The sequence below is a fragment of the Megalops cyprinoides genome, chromosome 9 (genome assembly GCF_013368585.1).
Source record: "Megalops cyprinoides isolate fMegCyp1 chromosome 9, fMegCyp1.pri, whole genome shotgun sequence".
In the NCBI taxonomy this organism is placed as follows: Eukaryota; Metazoa; Chordata; class Actinopteri; order Elopiformes; family Megalopidae; genus Megalops; species Megalops cyprinoides.
The window spans coordinates 32530825-32546166 of NC_050591.1; the positions used below are offsets into that span (position 1 = coordinate 32530825).

Below are 15342 nucleotides of genomic sequence, written 5' to 3' on the forward strand. Positions count from 1 at the left end.
TTTTTGTTAGTGTTTTGTTAGTCAGCGATCTGTAACATTTCAACTAAAACGAATCGTTCCTTTGCGTAGATGACTTTGGAAATGATAATGCAATAGGCTACATATGTGTTTAACCGTGGGGGAAATATCATATCTGTAGTTGCAAGTTGTTGGTTTTAATGTTTTGATTGTAATAACACAGTTTTGTTGCTTGCAAAAGTTGCGACCATAAAAGACGTTGTATTACAGCCCGACTGTATGAGGTAGTCATCTGGAGTGGGTAGAAGAGCAAAGAGCCAGCCCTCTTGTCGCGAGCTCAGTGCGCCCTCGCTTTCTGTGTCAATTGGCAGCGGCGTCCACATGAGACTACAACTGAGCAAGTGGGTGCAGTGTCTTGTACAACTTTGGTTAATGCGCAAGGGAACATGTCATCAGCGCGTTTGCCGGGTTTAGGATTTACGCTGGCTGGAAACAAGCTGCGGTGAGAAATACCGAGACACACAATTACGGTTTACATTAAACTTTAATGAAAGCGTCACGTTCGTTTTTTAAAATGACGTCGAGGATATCACTTCTCTCGGGTAAGATATCGGTCGATATAAGACTCATCTCGGTATGGTCCGTGATCAATTTAATCGTTCTACCACCGTCGTTTGGTGAAATGTATACCTCTGTGAGGAACATCCAGCAGTCTATTTCTGTGGAAAGAAAACTTCTAAACCATTTAAAAACATATATCGAGGACGAAACCCTACGGCTTGATGACATCAAAAGGTGAGTTACAATGAATATATATCTGTAATGTCCTTGTTAACTACAACTCTGTGCATTTAAAAAGTTTTAAGTTCATTCATTGACAATGCTGATGATGCCCCTAAGGGCTATGAGAGATGGCGAGAGGGTTGGGTGTGAGATGAGTAGACAGCCTCTATTCGTATGCAAATATGAAACTTAGATAAAAGCAGTGTAAATTAGCTGGGGGAATGCATATGCTCCCTTCAGCTCTGGCATTTCCTTATGTCCTTCCCCAGAGTGACTGTGCTGTTAGTCTAACTCCACAATGAGTGGGCATGCTAAGTGATATGTATTATGTTTGTTCAGCAGATGTTCCACATTCAGAGTGATGTGCATAGTGTATAACTAATCAATCTGTACAGCTGGATATCACCTGAGGCAATCTGGGATATCACCTGAGTGCCTTTCCCCAAGGGTACAATAGCAGTGCCCCGCCTGGGAATTGAAGTGGTAACGTTTGAGGTTTGACTCCTCACTACCCCACACTGCTGTGTCATCCTTGGTTTTGTCATTGCATGTCTGTGCTGCTAATGGGGGTAGTGTTGTGGTGGGACTGGACAGTCTGAGCTTCGGGGGAAGGGATGTCTCATTATGACATCATAGCCTCCAGTCCGGTCCCAAAGCAGAGGACTCTCTCCAAGCTTATTAATCATAATCTTTCCCCCATGCGGTGAGCGGTCACACAAACCTTCCACATACCGAAATTAAAAATGAATTGTGGTGGTGAGAGGGAGGGCAGGGAGGGGGTTTGTAGGGGACGGTGGGATTTTGTGAACTTATACCCGCAATCTTCCAGATGCCTTGTTTTCCAGATTCTATGCAAAGGTTTCGGACTTGCACAATAACGTGTACAACAGTCCAGAGACTGCAATGGCCAATCCCCTGGTAGCGTTCACACTGATCAAGCGGCTGCAGTCCGAGTGGATGAATGTGGTCTACAGCAACGAGGGCAAAGAGAATGCCCAAGGTGACGGCTTTTATGGGCTCGTTAAAGCACAGCTGCCTGAAATCACTGACACCGCCAGAGACAAAAAAAAAAGGTTTTAAAAGCACCCTCCTCTCTCTCCACTGTCTCCTTTTCCCACGCCCCACCCTTTCTTTTGGTTCTGTTCCACAGCCTTCAGGGCTGGCTACGAGAAAGAGGAAGGCGGCCTGCCCAAATTTGAGGATCTCCAAGGTGCAGCCAAAGGGCTGATGAGGCTGCAGGATGTCTACGCCCTCCGTGTGGACGGGCTCGTGAACGGCCACTTCCAAACCGTGACCGACGGCAACCTCGTGGACATTTACAGGCCGGCTGTGTCCATGCCTCTCTCCGGAGATGACTGCTTCCTGGTAGGGAAGGTGGGCATCTGCCATGTTGAGCATTAATTCACACGCAGGGCATGCTTAGAGCAACCAATAGAGAAACTCTGCTGGAATGCATTTCTGGGGGTATGTTTGAATGTGGCTTCTGAATCCAATTCAGTAGTCAGGAAACAAAATGTTTGTAAACATGCCCTTTGCACTGGTGAATGGACCTCCCTCCCTGTGGAGACAATTAAGTGCAACCCAATACCCCCACCCTATGAACCCCAACCCCCCCCCCCCCCCCCCACCCCAGCAGGGTGCAGCTGGGATGGGAACAGGGGAGGGTAATGGGGGCAGTGTCTTGGCAGATGAGAAGTACCATGATTTCACACTGGAAAATTTCTGGCCCGGATGAGTAATACTCCATACGGCCAGGAAGATAGAGACATTTTGTTTTTAGCGCCGAGGTCCAGACAGCCACTGCTGTTCTCATCCTCTAAGGAAGACCAAGATCACAGTATCGCTCTGTGTGTGTTCCGGGGTTCACCCCGGGAAGCGGAGGGTATTCCTGCTCATTGAAGTGAAAACTGTCCGCCCTCTTAGATAATGGACAATGCATTCCACTGTCGTGGGACTGTTTTAGCTCTGCGGGACGCCCAGTAGGAAATGCATCATCTCAGATCTGGAGAGGGATTCTGGGAGTCAGCCAGCTACAAGCTGCAGCTGTGTCTGTCTTCGCTGCTAGCTAGGCACAATAAATCAGAGAGGAGTCACAGAGCGTAAGGTGCTGTGAGATTTCAGTAATAGCATGTTAGAAACACAAGATTTTATGGAGGTTCTGGAGAGAGAGCAATCAGTTGGAAAAAAAGGCAGGCAATTAGAGAAAGATTTAGGCTTGTGAAAACAGCTGTATTTCCCTTGATAATGGTACTTAACCTTCCACAGTTAAAGGCCAGCTGTAAGACTGTAAGACAGCCCATAAAATGAGTTGTGGAAAAGAGTCAGTTAAATAATTGGGAATTGTGCAGAATCTTTCACATGCAAATGAAACGATTTTCAACATTATGTCAGGTTCACTGGGAGAAAAATCCACTAGATAAAGTGGAAATTGTGTACGCACACCTACACTAGCAATTTTATTAACAAGTAGGAATTACCTCTAAGTTCTAAGCATACATGATGAAGACTAATTAAGTAGATTTCTTTCTGTGAAAGCAAAAATCACAGCGTGGACACCTTTTTTGACAAAGCTGAAGGAATTTATCACTGCACTCAAGAGCGCATAGTAATCCAAAAAGTTTAGATTTCTGTTGAATATTTTCTTCTTTGTAGGTATTTTAGCAACTTGACCTCCCTCCCCTCAGCCATAAACCTGTCCTGACAGAGCGCACCTCTGCATTATTGGGTAGCTGTGAGAGTTTATGGTTCGGTCAGCAGTTCTGCATCATGGCTTCCTGGTGTGCTTTTCCAGGTCGCCTACGAGCTTGAGGATTACTACCACTCTGTGCAGTGGCTGGAGGAAGCGGCCCGGCTTTTCCGTGGGACAGGTGGGGAGTGGATTCCCGAAAATGAGGGAACTCTGGAAGACACCTTGGACCACCTGGCTTTCTCCCACTTCAAGGTGCCCTTACACTTTAGTGTTTTTTTGTTTTTCCCGTTTTCCTTAATCATCACAACACTCATGTTCTTATCGCTCGTAAAGACTGACCAGATTTGCCCAGTTATGTCTATTATATTCTATTTTAGCAGTAAGGTTTTTTTTTCATCTGGCTATAAAGCTGGGTGAATACAGGAAATAAGATTGCACTCTTCAGCAAAAAATGAAGCCGGATGGTTCAGGGAGGATGAGTCTGATGGGATCTCTGAGTCTGGCTCAGCTTGGCATTTGTTAGACTTACCACAAAGTACATTCTTTAAACACATATATTTTTACCTTACACAGGGAAAGAAAGTGATTTATCTGTGAAACAGCACCTGGTTCTGTGCTTTGTGTCTACAGCTCCCCTCTCCCTTTTGCGCTTCTTTCAGGCAGGAAATGTGTCCTATGCATTGAGTCTCTCTCTGGAGCTGCTGCGCTATGGTACACTTTTCCAATCCAAACATCTGAGAAAATGTCAAACTGGCACATAGCACGAGAAAGGGAATCACTGCCTGCTCAACAGCTGCTTTTCATATCAGCAGAAAAGTACAATTTTAAGTGTACTTATATTACTCTGTTCCACTGCTCGTATATCCTGGCTAAAACTCAGACACTTAATGTGGTACTCCACAGATTTCATGATTAATCAGATGTTTTCTTACCTTTAATTTGGTTAATATATTTTTGTTATGTGAAGATACTGATATATTTTTTGTTTTTCCATGGAGAGTTTTTTTTTTCTGTAAAGTGAATTCTGTTTGGTTTGCTCATATGTAAATATGGTCTGAGCTGGTGTGTGGTTTGCTAAGAAGCAGCACATACGTCAAGCTGGCTTACACACGTTTTCCTTTTCCTGAAGACCCCTCAAACAGAAGGGTTTTAAGGAATGTGGAGAAGTACGAGAAGCTCCTGGACGCGCCTCCATCCCCGGACAGGCCCGAAATTGTGCTGCAGAGACCCAACTCCACCTACCTGAGGACCAGAAACACCTACGAGGGGCTCTGCCAAACACAGGGCTCACAGGTCACTTCACATCACTAAATACATCGTAGTGGAGTGTGGCGGCCATCACCAGCAGGAATTGTACCACTTCTATAGTGGTACTGCAGTAGCAGTATTATGAAGATCATTAACAATTCAGTTTTCAGTTCTCTGAGAGTTTAATTTTAAAGCGTACATATTTCAAGGTTATGTACAACACCCAGTGTTACACATTCTTGTACATCTTAGCCCTGGAGTCAATAGATATTTGTTCTCAGCTTTGACTAATCAATGAATTAAAGTGTTTTTCAATACACACCCAATTGTTGTTAGCCCTTTTGATGAGCTCACCAAATTGCGTTGGTGAAAAAACTGTTAACGCTTGCGTTTAACTGTTAGTCAAAGTTAAGGACAAAAACTGAATGAATCCAGAAGTTAATCAATATATAGTCAGTCTCCATGAAATTAGTATTAATGAAACAGCTCTTTGTTTGTTAGGTTTTTTGACTTACCCCTGGCAAAACAGAAACCACACAGGGGTAAAGTTAAATTATTAAGGGGTATTTTAATGTTCACAGAGTTGGCTTTGATCTCACTCTTTCAACAAGGGAAGAAATTAAACTTAGGGGAACAGTGGTGCTCTTTTGTTTTTTGTTTTGGCTTTGGTAATGAAATTCATATGCTCTTCTATCGTCTCAGCCAAAGCATTATGAAAACCCCAGGCTGTTCTGCGACTATTTCACCAATGGCAGCCCAAACCTCCTCCTGCAGCCAATGAGAAGAGAGGTTGTGAGCATCCAGCCCTATGTGGTTCTGTACCACAACTTTGTCACCAGTGCAGAGGCAGAGAGCATCAGGGACCTCGCTCAGCCTTGGGTAAGTGTCATAATGTGCCAAATACCCACACACTGCCCCCTTGTGTTAGGAGGACTCCTTCACGACTCACCAGTTTAGGGCAGAATCACAAATGGCATGTAAACATTTTGACTTTTGACTTTTTTTAGACTACATTGCAACAGAACTTTGTTATTCTCCCAATCTCATGACAGGTTTTTTTTTTTAGCAAAGGCACAAACATTACCACAGAACATTCAATCTGTTCTAAAACTGTATGTATTGTGGATATTACTGCAAATTTAAAACAAGGAGCAAGGGATAAAGTAAAAAACAACCTGGTTAATGTTACTGTAAGTTATCAAATGTCATTGGTGTATTTATCTGTCATTTTCTGGAATCTTTTCTGAGCCTCCCAAGAGTGTGAACACCAGTTTATCACATTGGTCCATTTCAAAATCAGGGCAGAGATATGTTGACTGTTCAAGACATCTCTGACAGAACAGAAGGTGCCCATGATTTCCAAATAGCTCCAGCCAGTGTATTGACACCTACCTAATGATGCAAGGCAGCAACTGGCTCTTCTAGTTCATGGAATACTCATAATATTTGTCTTGGCAGTGCTGATGGGAAGTTTATTTACAGAATCTTCCCAATTTCAGAAATCAGAATAATTTTCCTTTTCCTGTTCTTTTTTTTTGGTTTTTCAATTTCTCAGTTTGATTGGTTTCAGTGACATTTTTACTTTGCACTGTCTTCATTAATAAGGTAGCAAAAGCATACAGTAGTGAAGTTTTTCTCTTGTTTATCAAAAGGTATGAAAAATTTTATCTACAGTTACTGTCTTAGTTACTGTTTTAGTCATGTCAGAAGGCAACCTTTGTGATGTAACTGGAAAAAATGTATATAAAATTTTGTGTATAAATATAAAAAATAAAATGTGTGGAAAAGGTGAATTTGCTGTTTCAGTGGATCAGTCCATTGCTGTACAAATGAGAACAGCAACAGAATGGAACATTTTGTGATTTTAAAAAGAAAGAGTATGTGTACCTGTACCTCTATCACATAACAGTCAAATTTCTGGAATAGCAACAGAATCAGCGTTGACATTCCACATGTGTTTTGAAAGTGGGGAGTGTGTGTCACCACCTCAGCATGTGGCTGGGATTATTGCTCCAAGTGTTATTGCATCTGCTTTTTTTTTGCTAGCTTGCTCGGAGGTGTCATAGTACAGAATAGAACTCGAGGAAATACGGGTCACCTTTTCTGCAGTCATTGCCAAGCCTCAGACTATTTCTTTCCACTTATCTTGCTTTGATTTTTTTTTTTTTTGGTGTCAGCAGTTGATTTAAGAAACACTCTGACTGTCACTACGGCTCAATACGGCTCATCTGCTGTGGTGTCTGAGCTTGATTATTGCCTTTGTGTCTTTCTTCTTCTGTGGTTTTGTAGTTGCTTGTAGTTGTGGATCTACAGGAAGAAGCTGGTCTGGAAAGGCAGCTGGCACATTGTGTTGTTGAATGGTAATTTTTCATTGGCTGTTGGCAATTGTGAAAATTTTCTGACATGCCAGAAACTGAAACTCAGCTCATACTGTAGCCTCAAAGTACCTGACACGCTGCGAGATCTATTCCTTTAAACCAATGAACGAATACCGGATGCATATTCTGAGTATCGATAATAACTGTAGTAAAATGGTAGAAAACTAAGCTAAAGAGGTCTAAAATCGCATGGTTTTTACTGGATTTTTGACTGCGTCTTTGTAATGTTACTGAAAGGACTTAAAACTGACAGTCACTTGGCCTGTCCGTTCACTTTTTCATGATGCATAATACTGACTAACCAGGATTTCCTTCTCAAACATTCTTTCTATGCAAGTAGAAAGATTGTATTTCATACGAAGCATTTATGGCTTTATTTGGAAGTTGTGGGGGTGTCAGAGGGATAATGTGTCACTGCGTACAAGAATTTTAAACAAAAAAACATTTGGCAGGATCTTTAAACAGAGGCTAGTCACTGTTTCTCAGCTGAGGTAATGTTGTCCCCATTTCTGAAATACCTCAATGGTGAAGTTGCCCTGAGACTGTGGAATTGCTTTTTTGATTTGCACATAGCATGCGCATGAAGTCTTTCCTGTTCTCAATGTGCCATTTTTGAATTTCAGAGGTTTATTCCTGCTATCTCATAGATATAGATATGTCATAGATATGGAAAAATGTGCAGTCCATGTCGACCAAGATCAGGACATTGTGTGCCTCCTTGATGGGGCCCTCTGGACTCATTGAACTGCTTAAATTACCCATGGTGCCTCATAGTCTTCCTACAGTAATCTGGAAAAGATTTAATAATATCCAGGGAATTAGATATCTCTGAAATCCCATTGGAGGATTGTTTGAGCTTGTCCCAAGCATTTGGAGTGATTTCCAGTATGTATTACCGCCAATTCTTGGCAGAGTGCTCCCCACCCATCCCCACCCACCAATCACTTACTGCTTCCAGGGAAACAGGCAGCCCCCTTGGATCACCCCTCCTCAACATTTCTGATGGAAAATATTCACATGGCGTGTGGCGGCAGCACAGAGAGGCTTTGTCTTTGGTGTGTTTATGCTGCATTAGTAATGAAGGAGAGACACCACAAATGATGTCTTCTCCCCCCGCACGTGTGGTTTCAGTGTGGTGAGATATTTTTTCCAGCTCTTCAGTTCATGAAAAAAAGTTCCTCCCTTTATTTAATCATTTAGTCAGCAGCTGATGAAAAACAGACTAGATGAATTAATTCACTCGAATTGGTGCTCGCTGCTCATCATTTATTAGTTTATCCATGCTGCAGAGTCTGTCATTAGCTGTCTGGTCCCCAGACATTTCAAGTGCCAATCAAGTTTTTCCATCGTTGCTTCCTCTACAAACAACTTTTCTTGCCAGTTGCACGGCCTTCACACGATGTTCTTTTGCTCTGGTTATGCTTATCCTTTTGGGAAACGGTGTGAGGGCGCATTCCTGTGAAACATGTTTTCTCAAAGCTGTGAATACAGTAAGGTGATCGGCTCATTAACTCCAGAGTGAAATAACTGGATGGAGCCATCCTGTTGGTGGTTATTATGATTCATAATACTTTCTCTAAAGACCACTTTATATTTTGTTCCATGGCTAATGGTATTGGATACCTTGCTGATATTAGTCCTAGATCTGTCTTCACATTTTGACCAAGTGTTTGATTGATTTATTGAATGACCAATAAAACCTTTTTCTGTGTCTCCCAACAGCTGAGAAGATCAGTTGTAGCATCAGGAGAAAAACAGGCCACAGCAGAGTATCGCATCAGCAAGAGGTATACTGTGGAAAATACTGTACTGAGTAACCAATCAGAATACTGCAAAAGGAAAAGAACAGGTTAAAGTAGCCCCACCCCCTTTCCCCCAGCGAGTACCCTCCTTGTCTGTCTCTCTCGCAGCACTAAAAGGGGTCAATCAGGTCACTGATTGTAATGTTTTTAAACGTGGCCAAGAGGTTGGGCTTGTCTGAGAATGCACTTGCATAGCTTTTTATGCCAGTTTATGGCTCTCAAATCTTCCATTGCAGCTGCTTCTCCATAAACATCTGGCTTTTATAGGTATTTCCTGATTTCTTTCAAATCAAACTAAGAATGACAATAAAAGAAGGCAACCCCTCTCAGCCAGGCCCAGGAACCTCTCAGTATACACACTAAAATTTTATTGTGTGTATATTCCATTTCATGTTGTCAGTGCTGTTACGTTTAGCAGAGATTTGGAAAATTATGTTTAAAAATGACCTAAATGAATTGTAGCACGGCAATGTCACATTCCCTGTAAAAACAAACAAAACACAGCATGCTACTATAGCAACTTGAAAACACAAAGAGCACAGGAATTGCAACAGCTGTAAAAAATCTGTTTATGAAAGTGTTTCATACAGTGTAAATTCAGCATTCTATGACAGATTGATTGTCCTTGGTTATATGTTGTCCATTAACAGGGAAAAATTCCCTCAGCTCGTGTAACTTTAAGGTTACTCATGATTATTTTTGATGCAAGATTTTCTGAGTTTCTTCATATTGTGACCCCTGCTAGGATGTTTCTTTGACCATAGTTTGTGGCTTGTGTTTAGTGCGTGGTTAAAGGAGACAGCGCACCCTGTAGTCTGGAAGGTAGACCAACGCATCACCGCACTGACAGGCCTGAACCTACAGCCACCGTATGCAGAGTACCTCCAGGTGGTGAACTATGGGATTGGTGGCCATTATGAACCTCACTTCGACCATGCCACGGTGAGCGAATGGTCATTAAGCCTAACCTACTGTAGGTTTCTTCAGCTCACAGCTCTGAGAAATTGTGGTTTTCTTACCTCTTTAAAATCATAGATATGTTACCTCTGAGTTCTTTCGCTGTGTACTTCCGTAAGTCTGTCTGTGTTGTCAATTACTTGAATTTACTGTTGGAAACGGTGAAGCTTGCTGTAGTATTGTGGCCCCCAGCCAGAGCTGAAGACCAAATTGAGGAATGCCCCATCACCTTTAGCACCTCGAAACTGGACCTGTTCACACCTCGCATAATTAGTCGTGCTTATGTGTGTGTTCTCCCCTTGCTCCTCGCCAGTCTGCCTCAAGTCCTCTGTACAAACTCAAAACAGGAAATCGAGTGGCAACATTTATGATTTACGTGAGTAAACAGTTTTCACAGCTTTTCAAATGCATCGTTCCATTGCGCACGTTTGGCTTATCTATGTGAGTCAGAGCCCTGGCTGTAACAAAATTCCTCCATTGCAATTGTTTTAAAACAGACTTTTTTTTAAGTCCGAGCTCAGTATCCCAGCCAGCGCTAAATGAAAAAGGCATGTCGGTTTGTGAGTGTTGGCGGGATTCCACCAGCAGTCTGTGAGAATGTTGATGACATCATCGTCTACAGCTCAGCTCCGTGGAGGCAGGTGGATCCACGGCGTTCATCTACGCCAACTTCAGCGTTCCCGTCGTGGAGGTAAGGGCCCGCCTCGCGTCTTTCTCTTGACTTATCCCTCCTTTGCGCTGCTCTAAATTCACTTCAGGCCAGAACACGTTTGTAATTCCAGCTGAAGTTCAGCTCCGTGAAGAACTCTGAAGGAGCCCCACAGAGGTGGGCCTGCCCATTTCCAAAGACAATATTATCTTTTTTGACTTTCTGCGGTTTCCGTGTCAAGGTTCCCCTTGACAGCGCGGATTATGTGAGCGAGAGTGTGAGCGAGTGTGTTTGCTTTCAGAAATGAGTTGCTGAGGAAAGAGGGCAAGGCCTAGCCAGGGGCTTAACCCCTCGACCTCAAGGTGACCATGGGTTAGAATGCAGAACTTTAACCGCTTCTACCTCCCAAGCGTGAGGTCGATGAGTTGGTCTTTCTCTTCTTTAGAGGCATCTTCATCCAAAATCTGTTGCGATTTTTAATTTGTAGAAATAAAAATTTATATTTTCATCCTCGTAAAATTTTGAATCTATATTTTCATGCTTGAGAATTGTTTTGTTTTTTATTTTTCTTAGAGGGGGCTCCTTCCTTATGATTGACAGCTTATTTACTGCCAGACAAATAAACCTGCCAGCCGCAGCCTTTACAGGTGTGAGGACACTGTGTAAATAACACTAAGCTACTGATCTGCTGCTCGCTATCCAGCCATGACTGACTCTGCAGCAAACGCCTTAAATACAGCGACAGTTCTCATTCTCAACCAGAATACATTTCAGCTGCATTTCGTCTGCCCTCAGTCCGTACTTGGCTCCTTGGTCACTTCTGCAAGCAAAAATTTATATATATATTTTGTAATCTGCAGCAATATTTCTTGAAATGATTTTTACACAGGGTATATTAGTCAGGATGTAATCTAACATGACAGGCCCATTTTCTCCACCATTATTTCTGAAACTAAATTAAATGGAAGTATTGTCATTTGGAGAAGGTATTTTTTCTGTGCTGTTTCTGTGGGGAAAAAATAGGGAAGTGGGTAATGGTTTTACCCTTTTTTCTGTCTCAGAGAATGATTATTGATATAGAAAAAACCATCAAATGGTTTTTTTTAAATCCATACAGAAAGATGGTATATGACCATCTTTTTATCAAAAGGTGTTTTTTTATTTTTTAACCATGTCAGACTAAAGCCAGCAACTCTCCCTAGCTCTGTCCTTACTCTCAAAATCCTAGGAGGTAATGTCAAACAATAAAGCAGTTACCTCATTATCCAGCGCCTGTATAGCTACACACACATTAGCATGCAACCAACTGGCAAAGCTCATTCTGATGACAAAAAACACATGTGTTGCATGTTTTGGAAAAAAAGACAACATACAGAACTCTGAACGCCAGTCATATTCACTATATTGTGTTTTAAGAATAGCTGAAGCCAAGAGAGACAATTATGAAGTCAAGTGCTTTTACAGTAAAATATGGGCATTGCATTGAGTTTCCTTTAAATCATCCATTTTCTTCCCATTGTGTAAGGGGTATTCATACAAAGGCTATATGTGGTATATCTGTATGTGTGTGTCCTCTGTCGTAATCTTTTCTTGGTGGTCTTCATATCCCAGAATGCTGCCCTCTTCTGGTGGAACCTGCACAGGAACGGGCAGGGGAACGGGGACACGCTGCATGCTGGCTGCCCTGTCTTGGTTGGGGACAAATGGGGTAAGAGCCTCTACAGTGAGTCATAACTGCACAAAACCATGCATGGTGCTTTGCTGTCCTTCAGACACCAGAGTCTGTACCAGAGAAACAAAAGAACCATAATGTAAAACAGCTATGTGCAAATACAAGAGATACAAGTTAAACATTTTAGTAGAATACATGAAGTAGCTAAAGCTGGCATTTAAACTAGTACACATTCTTACTGCAGACACATTGTTAATACTAACAAACACATCCTTATAGTATAGAAAGGTGGCCGGAATTCTAGAACACTGGAGGACCAGTAAAATAGGTATTTTAAAATGTATTTTTTCCCACTAAGGACTGAGGAAATAAACCATTTTTTTGCGGTGTCATTTCAGGAGCTGAGGCATAGCGTGACACTTCTGAAAGTGAATCGGAATTCATTTTGCGTGCGGCTGTTATGTTAATTTCAACCCAACAGTAGCATCAGACAGACATTATTACATAGAACAGTTTAATAATCTTGACACTCATCTCAGCTCTTTTCCCCCTTCGACTGTAAGTCTTCCTGCAGCCAGCAGTCCCTGTCTCTCACACAGGAGCCATTGTTAGATCACATCTGTGTGCAATTAGACAGATAGGCAGGACAAGATAGAGAACAGGTCAGTCACTGTGTTACGCCTAGAGATATGAAACATGTGCTGCTTCCATTCCATACTATTTAACTCCATACTGGAAGAAACAGACAGTGGACAGACGGGAGCAGTGGAAACCCAGCTCATGGAGACCCACAGACATTTCCTCTAGAGGGCTGTGGTTGAGACATTTTTTGATGCGTTAGGCTGCAAAATACAAGAACTATGCAAAGATCTCTGTGTTGTCTTTGCTGTACTAAGACGTGTATATGATGCATATTCTGCAAGGAGTGAGTGTTTCTTCATGCACAGTCCAAGATTGTGCTGGGTCTGGGTGAGTGTCTGTGTCATTTGAGTACAGCTAACCCTCCAATCACACAGCCCACAAGCACTAAGTAAGCATAACATGAGTAAGCAAAAATCAATTAAGGCCTCCATTTTAGAGGATTAAGAGTAACTGTATCACATACTTAAGGGCGACACTTTAAATAAAGGGTCATAACAGCACTTCTCAAACTCTTGAGCAAAAAGCCCCTTTCATTACCTAGCTACAGTACTGTGTATAAACATGCCCTAAATATTTGGACAGACAAGGGGTTGATGAGCTGAATTCCAGGGAAAAAATATATGGACCGACAAGTTAGTAAATGAGCTGAATTCCACAAAAAGTATAGCCTTTTCACAAACCATCTGGGTAGAAGTAAACTTCTTCTCAATGGTAATTAGATCAGATCAACTTTGAGAGACGTTTTATTCAAACATTAGTGGGAACAAAGTGATTAAGTTATATTTAATTTGTCATTGTTCCATATAAAATGATTTCACTTTATAATTTATTCCGTTTTCATGTTTATTATGTTATTGACACATTGTGAGGTGTAATTCACAAATTCCAGTACCCGTTATAAGTAATTAGCCTGTGGAAACAAATATAATATCCTATTAGCATCAAAACTCAGACCAAAACTGCAAGAGGGTGTTATCAGTTTTTATATTTTATATATTTTATTATATGATATTTTATATTTATATTATATAATGAGATAATTGGCCAGTGTGCACATATTTAATATTGTGTGTTCACTTTATTTTATGCCAAATAATAAACATTGTGTTTCACATACATACACTATGACATCCATTGGCAAGGCAATACAGACTTCTCATTTCACATTAAACATAGTTCAATATTGTTTATGATTTGAAAGACTTTAAATAATGAAAAACTACAGCGTATGAAATAATACAGTATATATGCTGAAATATAAAGGCCATGCAAGAGTTTGATGTGGAAACTTGTCTTCAGTCCAAATTAGTCTGGGCATGAAGGAACAAACTTTAGAGCCAATATTAGTCAGTGCTGCTTCTTACGTAATCTGCACCCTGTCTTTTGTTAGGCAAGTCCCATGAGCAATACAGGCCTGGCATGCCTGTTTGAAACTTTGTTTCATGGTTTTATGTAAGCTGGTGTGCGGTGCTGATTGTCTTTCCTCCATCCATTTTGGGTGTATTTGCACCCTTTTAAAACATTCCGAGAGGCCCACATTCCCATCGTCTCTGCTCTGACTGTTTGCCTGGGCCGGGTGGACCCATGCTGTCACAAATGCAGCTGTCTTCACTGTCCCCCCTCACTGCCCCCCCCCCCCCTTCTGTTTCAGTGGCCAACAAATGGGTGCACGAGCACGGGCAGGAGTTCCAGAGGCGCTGCAGCCCCAACCCGGAGGAGTGAGAGGAGGGGAGACAGCGGCAGCCTGGACCGCTTGGAGTACAAGAGCCAGCCTCCACAATGGAGCGGCGGCGGGAGAGAAGGAGGGGCCAAGAGCAGGGGGGGGAGGGGAGGGGCCGAGTGGGGCCCTGGAACCACCCTGTACCCGTGGTTGGAGATTCCATTTTGGGAAGAGGGTGGGGGGGATATGGGGGAGGGTGTGTGTGTGTGTGTGGGGGGGGGGGGGGGGGGGGGGCGTGTAGTGAGGGGCCTGGATCGTGCCGGAGAAGCAGGATAACAGGAGGGGTGGGGGGGGGGGGGGGGTGGCGGCAGGGGGTGTTATGATCTGGCAAGCAGCCACACCAGAGAGTTGGCCTCTTTTCTGCCGGCCGCGTGCTCTCAAGTCACCGAGGACCAGGAGAGGCCTCTGCCCCTCTCACACTGAGCCGGGTTCAGCTCACTCTGCAGGACTGCTTGTCCCAGTATCAGTTTGTTTTTCAAAAAAAAAAAAAAAAAAAAAAACCTGCCGGACACAATGCGGCCCTTTGAAAGGCTGATCTGCAGATGCTCTTTTGCGCATGGACTGATCGTGTGGAAGCAACACACATTTTGTCATGCACCGCCATAAAATGACTGCATTCACACACTGCAAAAAAAAAAGGAAAAAAATCAGTGCATAAACGGCACAAAGCAGCTTGCTGACTCTCAGCGGATGTCTGGAGGACACGAATTGCCACAAATTCTCAAATTCCACTGCAGTCACCACTCTGTTCCTCGGGACAGATTCCGGTTATTTTGCTCACTTCTGGGTAGGGCGCAGGGAACCCACTTCTCATTGCCTTGTCACAGGCAGGAAATTTATGAGG

The 15342-nt window shown here is 42.8% G+C and overlaps 1 protein-coding gene across 2 annotated transcripts; it reads left to right on the plus strand.

Moving 5' to 3' along the window:
* The first annotated feature begins 344 nt into the window (after positions 1-344).
* Positions 345-14582, plus strand: p4ha3 (prolyl 4-hydroxylase, alpha polypeptide III). Of its 2 annotated transcripts, XM_036537198.1 has the most exons (13): positions 345-753; positions 1587-1741; positions 1892-2115; positions 3533-3682; positions 4090-4141; positions 4560-4723; positions 5381-5557; positions 8779-8843; positions 9641-9800; positions 10129-10191; positions 10438-10506; positions 12076-12172; positions 14430-14582. In XM_036537198.1, the coding sequence occupies exons 1-13, from the start codon at positions 506-508 to the stop codon at positions 14498-14500; spliced, it is 1695 nt and encodes a 564-aa protein (XP_036393091.1). In that variant the 5' UTR covers positions 345-505; the 3' UTR covers positions 14501-14582. The 2 variants fall into 2 exon arrangements, with proteins under 2 accessions (XP_036393091.1, XP_036393092.1); XM_036537199.1 differs by lacking the exons at positions 10438-10506; positions 12076-12172; positions 14430-14582 and adding an exon at positions 10313-10344.
* Positions 14583-15342: the final 760 nt, after the last annotated feature.